Raw genomic sequence first — 12444 nt, forward strand, 5'->3', positions numbered from 1 at the left:
TCAGATGGAAGTCTTGTAAACATTCACTATGCCACCATGTTTGACCTGTAGACTGGGAAATGTTTCCTTTGTAGTACTGTACAATGCATCAAAATCTAGATTTACTGTGATGTCCTGTATAAAGACAAAGGGAAAAAAAAAAATGAGTTTTTTTCCCCTTTAGTCATTCAAACAACATGATGTATAACTGAGATTTTTTGTTGTTTTGTTTTTAAGCTTACACTAAAGTCCAAGTACTCCATTACTGAAGCTGGGTTAGATTGGATTGAGGTGAGAATTCCGAAGCACCCTGCAGACTGCATGGGATTCCTCGCCATCTTGAATCAGTCCAAGAACATAGCAGATACCACTTCAATCACAGAATAAATGAGAAAAACAAATGCAATACAGCTTCAATAACACCTCAACCAATCAGTTGTTTTTTTTTATTGTTTCTTTGTTTTGTTTTAAACTTTTCCATTATTCTGTAAGCATTAAGCTTGGTTACGGCAGGACTTATCCAAGTATTTGTTTTACCTTGAGAATTCTGATTGTCTTGTTTACTTTAAGGCCAATCGAAAATCGGATCGCACCCTCTGGGGGTATGCGGTTGTTACTGGAATTACAGAGAAGCAATAACAGTTGTGTTGTTGGTGCGAGACATGGAAAATAATATTCTTTTAAAAAGAAAAGGAGACCTGCCTCTCAAAGCACTAAAAGCACAATACATTATACACAACTGCATGGTATTTAGTGATCTCAAACCCACAACGAGACACAAACTATCATCATTGGTCACTCTGTAACTGGTTCTACAGCTAACAATGGTAGGCTACAGAAGGCAGGCAACATGCTCACCTCCATTGATGTAGATATCATCCATTTATGTATTCAGTGCCCCAAAACAAAACAAGAAAATAAGCAGTGTGTGCGTGCGTGCGTGCGTGTGTGTTTTCACATGGGTTATTTCCTTTCTAACATCCTAACGTGAAGCTGTGAAAATTCCTTCAGTCTCTCCTGCGGTCCTGTGGAGACTCCAGTGACTGTACCTGATGTCCAGCTCCTCCAGAGTGTTGTTCTCTCTCAGGGCCTCCCCGAGGGCTACAGCTCCGGCCTTCCCCAGGCCATTGTAGGACAGATCCAGCTTCCGCAGAAATATGTTTGCCTTGGGAATAGATGCAATACTGCACAATCAAGAAAATGGGTTGCAGAGCATCAACGGAAATGCACAGATCTTTGCCTGTGTTAATGCTATTACAGTATCTTCACTGGCTTCAGTTAAGTGAAGTGAGAGGATTTGGATGACCAATACATATTTCAAACACATTAACAGTGACTTAATCAGGTTTTATATGTAGGCTATAGACAGAAATGAGTTCATATTGCAATGCACAAATACTCAAAAGCAACAATGTCAGCCCATAGCATTGGGATTGATGCCTTTGATCCCCATTGGGGCGGTGTGGTCATTACCCCGAGACCTTTGGCTACAGCTATGGCTCCTCTCCCTCGGATGCAGTTCCAGGCCAGACTTAAGGACTTCATGCCGGTATTCTCAGCTATTGCGTGCCCCAGGGCCTCCCCTGTTGTGGAGAAACAACAAGCAGTAAAACCCGGCCTTGCCTTTTTATAAACACCAGTGATTTGCTAGCGCATTGACTGTCCTCAACTGTCCCTAAAATATATTCTATTTTATGCAATTTTGCAAGCATGGAAACTTACCAGCTATAATCTAAAAACACATTCCTCTATATTGAAGCTGTTCATCACAGAAAGATTGTTGCAAGTCACACAAATGAGTATCACATTGTGTGAACTGTGATTGAAAAAAAAAAGAAAAAAAAGGGCTCGAACGGCAGTGTGATTTGGAGGGAGATGGAAGGCGTATGTGGGATGGGCTGTGAACGCATGAATCACACTGCTTGCTGATTAGCACAATGGAGTCGCGTGGAGACAGACGAAGCAATCCACTCCTTTTCACTTTTAATTATCCACATCATCTGAGCATTGTTAAGATCTGTCATTTATCCGCTCCAGCCAGAGTGGCTTGTGTCAAAGCGCCGTTGCGCAATGTTATTGATGGAGATTATTACAGTGCAGGACTTCTCCTGGAACTTAATGTCTGCTCTGATGCCACTCACAAACGCCTGCTGCCTGTGGCATAGTCACAAGTCCGTTGTTTTCAATAATGTCAGTGGTGCTTTTTGAGAAACTTTCCAACACCCTGGTAAACAAGTTAATGAATACTGAGCATTTTTGAAGAGTGAATACTCTTTCATAAAAAAAAATCAATTTAGATTGTTGGTTTATTTACAAATGTGTCCAAAGAGAAAGACATATTGAGGGTAAAAATAATGACAACAAACCTTGTGCCATAGACCCCAACATAACTTGTTGAATACAGTGACAATGCTTAGGGTTGTTTGGGTTTTTCACCACATCTGTTCAATTCATGCCTTCTTATAAGACATCCATTCACTTAGTATTTAGTAGTAATACTATAAATAAAATATTTAGATTAGCCATTTTGAATGTCTGGCTGGTCACATAATTGATTACAAAACATGCCATTTAATTATGCACCTAGAAACTACAAATTAACATACACATTTAGTAATCCAAGTAATCAAACTCAAACTCAAATCTGTTTTGAAGCAAAATATCACATTCATGAATCACTGAACATTTCTGAGAAAAATTAGAAAACGTGTAATTGAGAATTGGGATGGAGTTTGACAGTTTGTCATGAGCTACTGGGTGTCACAAACAATAACATCAACCACAGGGAAGAAATGCACTGCGCTATCTGTTCATAGACCTTATTATACACTGTGTAAGCGTAGTCACTTCAGATAAAGGTGGCGGCTTAACAAGGAACTGTGTCAAAGTCGAGATATGGAATGATATGTTTTTGTATGAAAAAAGGCTAAACAAATTAGATACACATACTTTTTCTACATGCTCTGAACATAATCATCTGTATCAAATACAGATAATAATGCATGATCTTCACTATGACTGTTAACCAAAACAGCAGGAAGAACTGGGCCAGAACATTCTAGAGTCATTTGATTGATTATTGTTATTGTTGTTGTTGTTGTTATCCTACCTGCTGCATCTCCCAGTTTGTTGTGACTGAGGTCCATTCTCTCCAGTCTTTGATTGGTGGTAATCGCCAGTGACAGGTGATTGGCAGCTTTGTCATTGAGATCATTGGCTGAGAGGCTGAGTGACACTAAGGTGGTATTTTCCAAAAGCATACTGGATAGAGCTTCAGCTCCCTTCTCTCCCAGTCTGTTCTCTGATAGGTCGATTTCTGATAGGGGGGAGGGGTGTAGAGAGGAAGTTTTTAAAATTAGATTGTGAATAGCTTTACCGACATGACTGTAGTCATACAGTATTGCCTAAACCTCAGATCAGACTTCTTTAGAATCTGGTGTCAATTTCTTGCATTTTTTTACGGCAGGCCTAAAATGTGTGAGGTGTCATCAAGATATTAAAATCACTTTATCATTGTGCACCCTGGACATTTAATCAGCTTCATTAAGATGCACAGTCTAAATCAGCTCATTATGCAAAATCTAAACGAGTCATGTAGTTTTGTTCTTGTTGTTTCTGGAAAACAAACAAGCCTTCACCTAGGGAGACACTGAAATGTCAAAATAACTACAGCAAATTAGCAGGCAAAGAACACAGAGATGAGTGTTTTGTTTAGAGAGTGAGAGAGAGAGAGAGAGTGCAGAGATATGACACATCCTCTCTGGAGCTTCCCCGCCACCAGATCATCTCAGCATCTCTTGATGCGTACGACTACAAGCCATTTATTTTGTAGTTTTTTTTCCCCAAGCTTTTTTTTCCATGGAGATGAGGAGCGTGAGAGGTGGTGTCGGTCGGAGCAGGCGCAGTTGGCACCTCTGGGGCGGCATATGGGTGGGTGGCACAAGTGGCAGTGCAGCGCGGCGCAGGGAAGCACCTGTGATGTAACAGTTCTCCTTCAGCAGCTCAGCCATGGCAGACCCGCCCGTCGCCTCCATCCAATTATCCCGCAGGTTCAGCCTCATGATGCTGAGATTGGTTACCAAGGGAACTGCCAGAGCTTTGGTACCCTGTGGTTGAATCATGGTGGAATCAGGCATGCTTTTGCTTTCTTTTTTAGAAACACATTGATACATGAACTTGAGACGATGACATCCCTTGATTGGACCTGTTAAGCAAGGTGCATCATTTATTTGTTTCCTTAAATTGCCACCAAACACAAATTGTATATCACCATAGCAATCGCTCAGTAAGTTCACATAAAATGACAATACAGATCATTCTGGTTGTTCTATGTACATATCTAACCTTTAATATAGTGGTGTGATACAGTTTATGGCAAACACACCTGTGTTTGTGTAGGTGATGACAAGCAACTGCGTTCGCTTCTATCCTTACCTGGGGTCCGAGGCCATGGTGAGTCATGTTTAGCTCACTGTGGTGCATATTTCTGAGGAAGTAGGAGGCAGGGATGACCCCAAGTAATTCGCAGGCTTCCCTGTAGCGAGCCTCGCCAGTGGGGTCATATGGCTGCTCTGGCTCTGGAATGATACAAGCACAAGAGGATCTGAACTGAACTGAACTTAAGTATATAGTATAAGTATATATACTCTTTTGATCCCATGAGGGAAATTTGGTCTCTGCATTTATCCCAATCCGTGAAGTAGTGAACACACTCAGCACACAGTGAACACACAGTGAACACACAGTGAGGTGAAGCACACACTAATCCCAGCGCAGTGAGCTGCCTGCAACAGCGGTGCTCAGGGAGCAGTGAGGGGTTAGGTGCCTTGCTCAAGGGCACTTCAGCCGTGCCTATGGTCGGGGTTCGAACCAGCAACCCTCCGGTTACAGGTCCGAAGTGCTAACCAGTAGGCCACGGCTGCCCCCTACTTCAGCACTGAAATACATATTCTTAAGTCTCTCTCTCTCTCTCTCTCTCTCTCTCTCTCTCTCTCTCTCTATCTCTCTCTCTCTCTCTCTCTCTCTCTCTCTCTCTCTCTCTCTCTCTCTCTCTCTCTCTCACTCAATTCAATTTCAACAAGCTTCTCTCTCTCTCTCTCTCTGTCAGTGTGTGTGTCTGTGTTAGTGTGTGTGTGTGTGTGGATCTAACCCAGCAATTCATCAACTCATGCCAGGAAAGCACAAAAATCCACCAGATGGTCATTACAGACCGAGAGTTAGTTACTGGGAGACTGGGACAGAAAGGGAGGGAGTGATAAATGAGAGAGAGAGAGAGAGGGAGGGAAGGAATGAGAGACAGGCATTAAAATGCATGTCTGAGCTCAACAGGGATCTATGTAAATGTGAGCGCCTGTGTAGGTGTTTCTACATCTCTTAGAAGAATAAAAAAAACAGGTGAAAAAGGACCGAGCAGGAGAGAGACTGAGAGAAAGAGAGGAGTGTGTGTGTGTGTGCGCGTGCATGTGTGTGTGCATGTGTGTGTGCGGGGGGGTTGAATGATGACTCACTTCAGCAAGCCATTTTCTCTCCCTAGAGTAGCAACTACCACCCCCCCTTCACACACACACACACACAATCTCACACACTCACACTCTCGCACCCGTTATCACAATGTGATTCACCCACGTTCTGGTCTTTAAATTGGACACGCTAAGTAACCTTTCAGATCCAGGTCTGTGTCGTAGTCCTCGTCCACAGTGCCTGACGTGACGCCACTCGTCTGCCTGCCACTCAATGTGCTCCTCCTCCCTTCACCCATCACCTCCTCCTCCTCCTCCTCTTCGCCTCCCCCCAACTCCCCACCTGGCCGCCCCAGTGAGGAGCCATCGGACAGGGTTACAGTCTGGGGGAGAGGAAGAGGAAGAGGAAGATGAGACTCAGTCATTACTATAGCAAACGCCCCTCCGGCCCCTTCCGGCACCACACAGCCAGGTGAACAGTTACAGGTCCAGTCCCCAGATGAGAGAAACTCTTAAGAAAGTCCTATCACATATTTGCTCTAGCTGATCACCAGCCAAAGCTGATTCTAATTAGAAACTAACTAACTAACTAACTAACTATTCAGCCAGGTAGATCAGCTAATTATTGAAAATAATCATTGAAAATAACTGTGTGTGTGTGTCCATAACACTGATTGACTGTGAAATCAAGCTCCCCTGGGCTGGGGGAAGCTTCTGCTCCCCCTTCCTAACTCTAGCAACGGTCATAATTAAAGTTAAAACCAGGTAAAACTAATACTGTATAATGCTATACTGTATACTACATAACTAATAAAATGATAGGACTTTCTGAAGCTGTATTTTTCACCTCTGTCCGTGTCTAATCCCATACACTTTTGGACCAATTCAGAGATGAATTCAATCATTAATCAATTAATTTGCTACTAATGGTTTTCTAGCTGTTTGTTCAGATTTTGGGCTAAAAAAACGCCAGTGATTCTTTTAAAGGGACACAAGTGACTCCAACCCGGTATGCACTCCCAGCTAATCAACACAGTGTTTCAGGAGCATACGAGAGAGGGGTGTAATTGGATTGGCTGCTGAGCAAAACCTCATCAACCTTTTGAGAAGTGTGCACTGCACCTTTAAATCTCACCAGGCTCTACTCTGACACATATCCTGACCAGATTCAGCATGGATCCCATTTTTGAACTTTATTCAAGACCAGATTTCAGATAAACAAAGCTATTACTGTGTGAGAGAATGTGACTCTCAGTTGACGTCTAATTTTTATGGGAAATAGGGAAAAGATATATTTAATGAATGTAATTGAATCACAGCAAAAATGCAACATGCTAACCACAGGGCAAGATACAGTGGTATTCAGGGTTCACGGTGAAATAATTTTTTTAATGAAACCCATCATTTCAATCACAAAACTGTATACTACATGTTACCATTGGCAAGTATTGGTCTTAGACTAAAAACCAGTATCAGAACTGTTCTTTAAATGGCCAAGCATTATTCTGATTCTGATACTGTTTTTTTCTTTAGTCTAAGATAGAGATCTACAACAGGTGGGTCATCAGACTTAGTGCAAAGGGCCACCATCCAAAACTCTTATATGAAAGCCATAGCCACCTGTTTTGAGCTGGCACACACCTGGTTGTCGACACTCCCTCTGCTGTAGGCCTTGCTGGGTCTGCTCGGTGGCCGGCTCCCAATCCCGCCCAGTTCCACTCCCTCATGCTCCGTCTCTGGACCGTCGTCTTCCAGCACCGAGGGCAGCAGAGACTCTCTTGTTACTTTCTTTCCCATGACCACACCTGGGACCTGCCACTGTTTCAAAAGTCTGCCTAGACAAAATACCTGTTTTAATTGTAAGCGGATAGTCTCAAAAGCTTTCTTGAGATAACACTACATTTACTGTGTTGAAAGTCTTGTGTAAATGTTGTTGATCGTACCCCTGTAAAATAAATCAAGGCAACTGTGTCTTGAGAATGCTTTCCGTAACTCCAACCCAACTTGATGCAGAGGAGGAGCATGGCAGAACTGTTTGACTGACATGTAACTGACTAATTGCAAAGCAGTGGGTGTCGCCATGTAGCGTCTGTCCTCCAATCAATCCACAAGAATGCCAGAACAATAAGGATTGTAAGAATTTACTTTGTTGATGTGTTACCATGGTGCACTCAGGCTTCTCTCTGCAGTGTGTCTGCTTGAGTTATCAAGGAGGAGTTTAGATCTGCTTTTAGAGACGTATTATTATGTTCTTATGGTGCTAAATAATTAAAAAATAAAGCTGAATTTTATATGCACTGAACCATGGGACACAAACTGAATCTGATTAGGTTTGATATCTTCCACTTATATTGTTTCCAGTCATTACAGCAAGTCACAATCTGGGAAATCTCAGAAATGAGTCCCTACCATCTGGACAAAAACACAAACAAACAAACAAACAAACACAGAACACAAACAATATTTGACATATAAATATTCTTTTATTATAAGTAAATGCAAAGTTTCTGGCAGAATGCATCAAAATGGTAAATGTTCAAGGTTCATAGGTTCCACGATAAAAGGATCTCAGCAGACGCTGTTTGAATTCAATTATTAGCAGCAGCATAATACAAACACCAACTCCCTCAAGCATGGACCATCCAATTACGGAGGGTGCACGCAGTCACGAGAGCAATACGGACACAGTGCCGGTTAATAGACATAGCATTTTTCAGAGGACACAGACTAGATCATGCATTCAGATTAGTGCTGTTGAATTCTCATACGTTTGCAAGAAACTGAAAAACAGCATACACATATATTTAACAAGCAAAAAAGGCAATGAAAGGAAATTATGTCCTAAATAATAATAATACTACTAATAATAATGTTTAAAATACATTCTTATAAAATCTCATACAATTTGTTATCTTTTCATTTAATAGTTTTTGTATATTTCTTTTCTGTATGCTGCACATTGTACATCACAGAGTTTCCACGGTGTTAAATTCAATCCAGATAAACTAGCGTAAAAAAAATCAAATAAAAATACAAGAAGCAAACATTCAATCGTGACAACAACAAAATCTTTCACAAGCATGTCACTCTCTCACCAAAACAAGTAAACGAAAGTAAAGTAAATGAAATACAAAGTTCATCAAGAGTCATTTTAATACGCCACGAGCGGATAGACTCGACTCACATTTAAAATCTATTTAGTGCCATGCTGGAGGAGTTTATCTTATTCATATGTAAAACAAAGACAGAGTGAAAGAGATAAATGGATAGCAGGCAAAGGGTTGGAACAGCCTCCTAAAACTGGGTTCATCTTAGCAAGGGACTACATTATAATTGTGGAACTGACTTATCAAAGCCCTGCAAAGGCACTGCCTTCAAAAGATAGTCAGTGAAAAAGGTGGTTGCATTGCCTTTTGCCACTGATAAAAGTGAGAATGTGAAAAAAGACCATGAATATGTCTTCATGAGGTGCATATCAAATATACCACCTTTCTTTGAGATGAAAAAAGAGACAACCCATATTCAAATACACGCAGACACAGATGTACACACACACATTATTACCAAGTGGAACACTGTGTTTCAAATGTGACAATGATTTGGCCTTATTAAAGGGGGAATCTGACAGAATCTGACAGAGTGATGCAAAAACTGTGGGCCATAAACAAAGCAGTAATTAATGTTTTCTCTCTCCCTCACACACACACACACACACGCACACACAATGTGTACTGTATACCTAGGAATGATGCACAGACAGATGTTTCTGTGAATCCAATGAGCTTCCTTAGTTAATATCATATGAAAATCATAGAATTTTATCAGATTACAAAGGATCAAGCAGGAAATATCGCTATAGCTACCATAAGGCAAGAGTCCTCGATACATTCTGGACCGAACATCTGAGTGAGTTAGAGTCTGTCCATGCAGGGAGGGAGAGAGGGGGTATCTATTATTCAGGAGCTTTACATGGGCACAAAGCAACTTTACATGGTCAAGTCCACAACACCCTGGGAGCATAGGTGGGTAAACCTGGCTTCAGGAAGTAAAAGTCCTGCCACATATTTGTTCCAACCATTCATTAACCCAGCTGATTATAATTAGCAAGACTCTTCAAGCAGGTAGATCAACTAATTTGTGAAATCACCTCTGTTAAGTGCACAGAGATAAGTGTGTAGAACCAATACATGGCAATCTAGTGGTTGTGTTGCTGCCTACCAATTAGTTGGCCCACATTCGATTCCTGAATCCACTGTTGCAAGTATAGATAGATAGATAGATAGATACCAGTAGATAGATAGATACAGTAGATAGATACCGGTAGATAGACCAATGGACTTGATCCCTAAGGGGAAATTCAATTCAATTCAAATTCAAGTATGTCACTGTGGATAAAAGCATCAGCTAAATACCAGTCAGTTCACCTTTTTACTTTCTGAAACCTGCTTTGCTCACCTATGGCTGGGGTTTGGAAAAATATCCAATGCTTGTCTTTATCCTTTGGACTGTGGTAAGTACTCTAAAATGTGAGACTTGTCATGAGATAGGAACTGACTGGGAGCTGACAACTGTCATCTGGTAAATGTGATGTTGGCTTCTGCTTTTGAAGCATCTACTACTCCATGCAACATTTCAATCATCACATCAAGCATTCTTTTAGATTTGATGGTTTGTACTATTGTAATGGCATGAGGAGTCATTTTACTCTTTTAAAGTAATAGCTGAATTAGAGGTCAGAATGTTCTGAATAAACATTAAACGTGTTTTTATAAAAGGAAATCAAGTATGAGCAGGTATACCAAGGGTGCTCTCTTTCTTCATAAATGACTGCTCCTGTCACAGAGGAAACATTTGGGGAGATGTTAGGATTTTCAACTTTCAAGTCTTTGAAGCAATCTTTGTCTACAATGCTGCAACAAACACAATGGTGACCAGGCTCTGTTTGTCTCTCAGAGCTGCACAATAAAGGAGAGGACTACAGAGATGCTGAGCACATGTGCAAATGCTTATTGTTTCTCCTGTAAATCTTAGTGTCATGCTGAATGTTAGGTTTATTAAGCTAAGCTTGCCCAGAAGTGTGCTGTACAGACTTCAGTTGAAGTTCAGTTCTGATCTAGAAAAGCTCTGGAATGTCCCTTTTTTCTGAAAGGGCTTAGGCCAGTGTTATACTTTGTGCATTCACGAGTACACGGGGGTCCGCTCTGGTCTGAGTGACATAAATTACGTCATTCATTTTCGGTGACCATGTGAACTTCTCCATGCATCCACTATACCGGGCTACATTGGCACCAATTCCAAGCAGACAACAAAGACTATGTAATCAGAACTAATGTGCCCACTACTGTCTGTGTGCTTGACCGTAAGCAATATAATCAAGGCCTTTCTCTGACAAAACCCTACACAGCAGTGACATACACTTCCGGTCAAAAGTTTGGGGTCACTTCGAAATTTCCATTCCACTCCATTATAGACAGAATACCAGCTGAGATCAGTTGCATTGTTTTTTAATCAGGGCAGCCGTTTTCAGATTACATTATGTGCTTACATAATTGCAAAAGGGTTCTCGACAGTTGTAGAAAGAAATGGCTGATCTTTAATGCAATACCTATATTGCCCATTATCAGCAACAATTCATCCAATGTTCCAAAGGCACATTCTGTTTACTAATCTGATATCATTTTAAAAGGCTAACTGAGAAAACATTGGAGAAACCTTTTTTAATTACTGTATGTGAGCACATAATGAAATCTGAAAATGGCTGCCTGATCAAAAAAAACAATGCAACTGATCTCAACTGGTATTCTGTCTATAATGGAATGGAATGGAAATTTCTAAGTGACCCCAAACTTTTACCAGTAGTGTAGGTATAGGGTGGATTTGAAAACAAAGCACAGCTTATTCCAAGTGTTGCGTAAACTCCAGGCAGGTTAGAAGCATAGCTGATTTCTGTCAGAGCTTTTCTTGCCTGATCATGTGAGCGTTTTCCAGTGACCACCATAATAATCATTTTTAAATTATAATTCAGGTAAAAGGCAACTGTAAACAACAAAATATTGTGCAGTCTTAGCTAATCCTCATTTGGATTTGAGAGCTTTACAATTTTACAGTGAGAGAGCAAAACTTTTATCTCTTTTACAAAATAAACATTAAAGGAAGTTGCAGAGTGCTGAAATTCGGAGTTAGGCATAAGAAAGCATAATGTGATTTTTCTTTTTTTCTTTTTCTTTGAACAAAAAAAAAGACGAAAAATGAAAAAATGGACACAGTATTCTTGACAAGCCGTTTCACTCGGTGGTTGTGCACTTCTGACCAGTCTTTTCCACCCACTCCGTAAATGGCACCTTATGAACAGAAGACCCTAAGAAAACAGGGAAAGAAAGAAGGAAAGAAAGAAAGAAAAAAAGAATACTTAATTTTTTGCAATTCTTTGAGGTAATATCAGTAACACAATAGAAGGCATATGAGGCTCTCTCTCTGTGTCTCCTCTCTCTCTCTCTCATCGGAACTATGGCTGTGACCGCATCCTGTTTGCCACGCTGTGATAGCATATTATCAAACGGTGGTTTCACTTCATATTTTTTATGACAAGTGTGCATAAACAGGCTCTTATCTTGGATGGAACAAATGTGTGGGTGAAGAAGAAATGGGGAAAACACTCGCAGGGGCCACGCTGTAATCCTGTTAGTTTTTTTTTTTTTTTTTTTTAAGGGGGGGGGGGGGTTCCATGGTTTCTATTCTAGTTTTGACATGCCGGTCCGGGACTGTATCTCTGGTAATCTCTGAGGAACCTCATGCGCACGCCTGTGTGGCACGGAATGAGACTGGGGATGTCCCAGGGACATGGAAGTCCCCGTCCCAAGAGACGAGAGGAGACAGGGGAAAGAGGGGGGAGAAAAAGCATGGGAAGCAAAGGAGAGAAAAGAGAGAATAGAGAGGGAGAAAACAGCCCAAGAGGAAATGAAGAGAGAGATAGGTGGAGAGACGCTAATGAATCGATGGGGGCGAC

The 12444-nt window shown here is 41.2% G+C and overlaps 1 protein-coding gene across 1 annotated transcript; it reads right to left on the minus strand.

The window, feature by feature from the left end:
- Nucleotides 1–7235, minus strand: lrrc74b (leucine rich repeat containing 74B). Its single transcript, XM_076271383.1, has 10 exons — nucleotides 7080–7235; nucleotides 5638–5821; nucleotides 4414–4556; nucleotides 3953–4085; nucleotides 3089–3295; nucleotides 1453–1562; nucleotides 1029–1144; nucleotides 517–595; nucleotides 222–317; nucleotides 1–114 (listed from the first exon to the last, which is right to left on the minus strand). The coding sequence occupies exons 1-10, from the start codon at nucleotides 7233–7235 to the stop codon at nucleotides 1–3; spliced, it is 1338 nt and encodes a 445-aa protein (XP_076127498.1).
- Between the last annotated feature and the right edge of the window lie 5209 nt (nucleotides 7236–12444).

The sequence above is a fragment of the Alosa pseudoharengus genome, unplaced genomic scaffold (assembly GCF_046254945.1).
Source record: "Alosa pseudoharengus isolate Yale_2024_CS ecotype anadromous, Long Island Sound unplaced genomic scaffold, YU_APseudo_1.1 YU_APseudo_1.1_scf_6, whole genome shotgun sequence".
In the NCBI taxonomy this organism is placed as follows: domain Eukaryota; kingdom Metazoa; phylum Chordata; class Actinopteri; order Clupeiformes; family Clupeidae; genus Alosa; species Alosa pseudoharengus.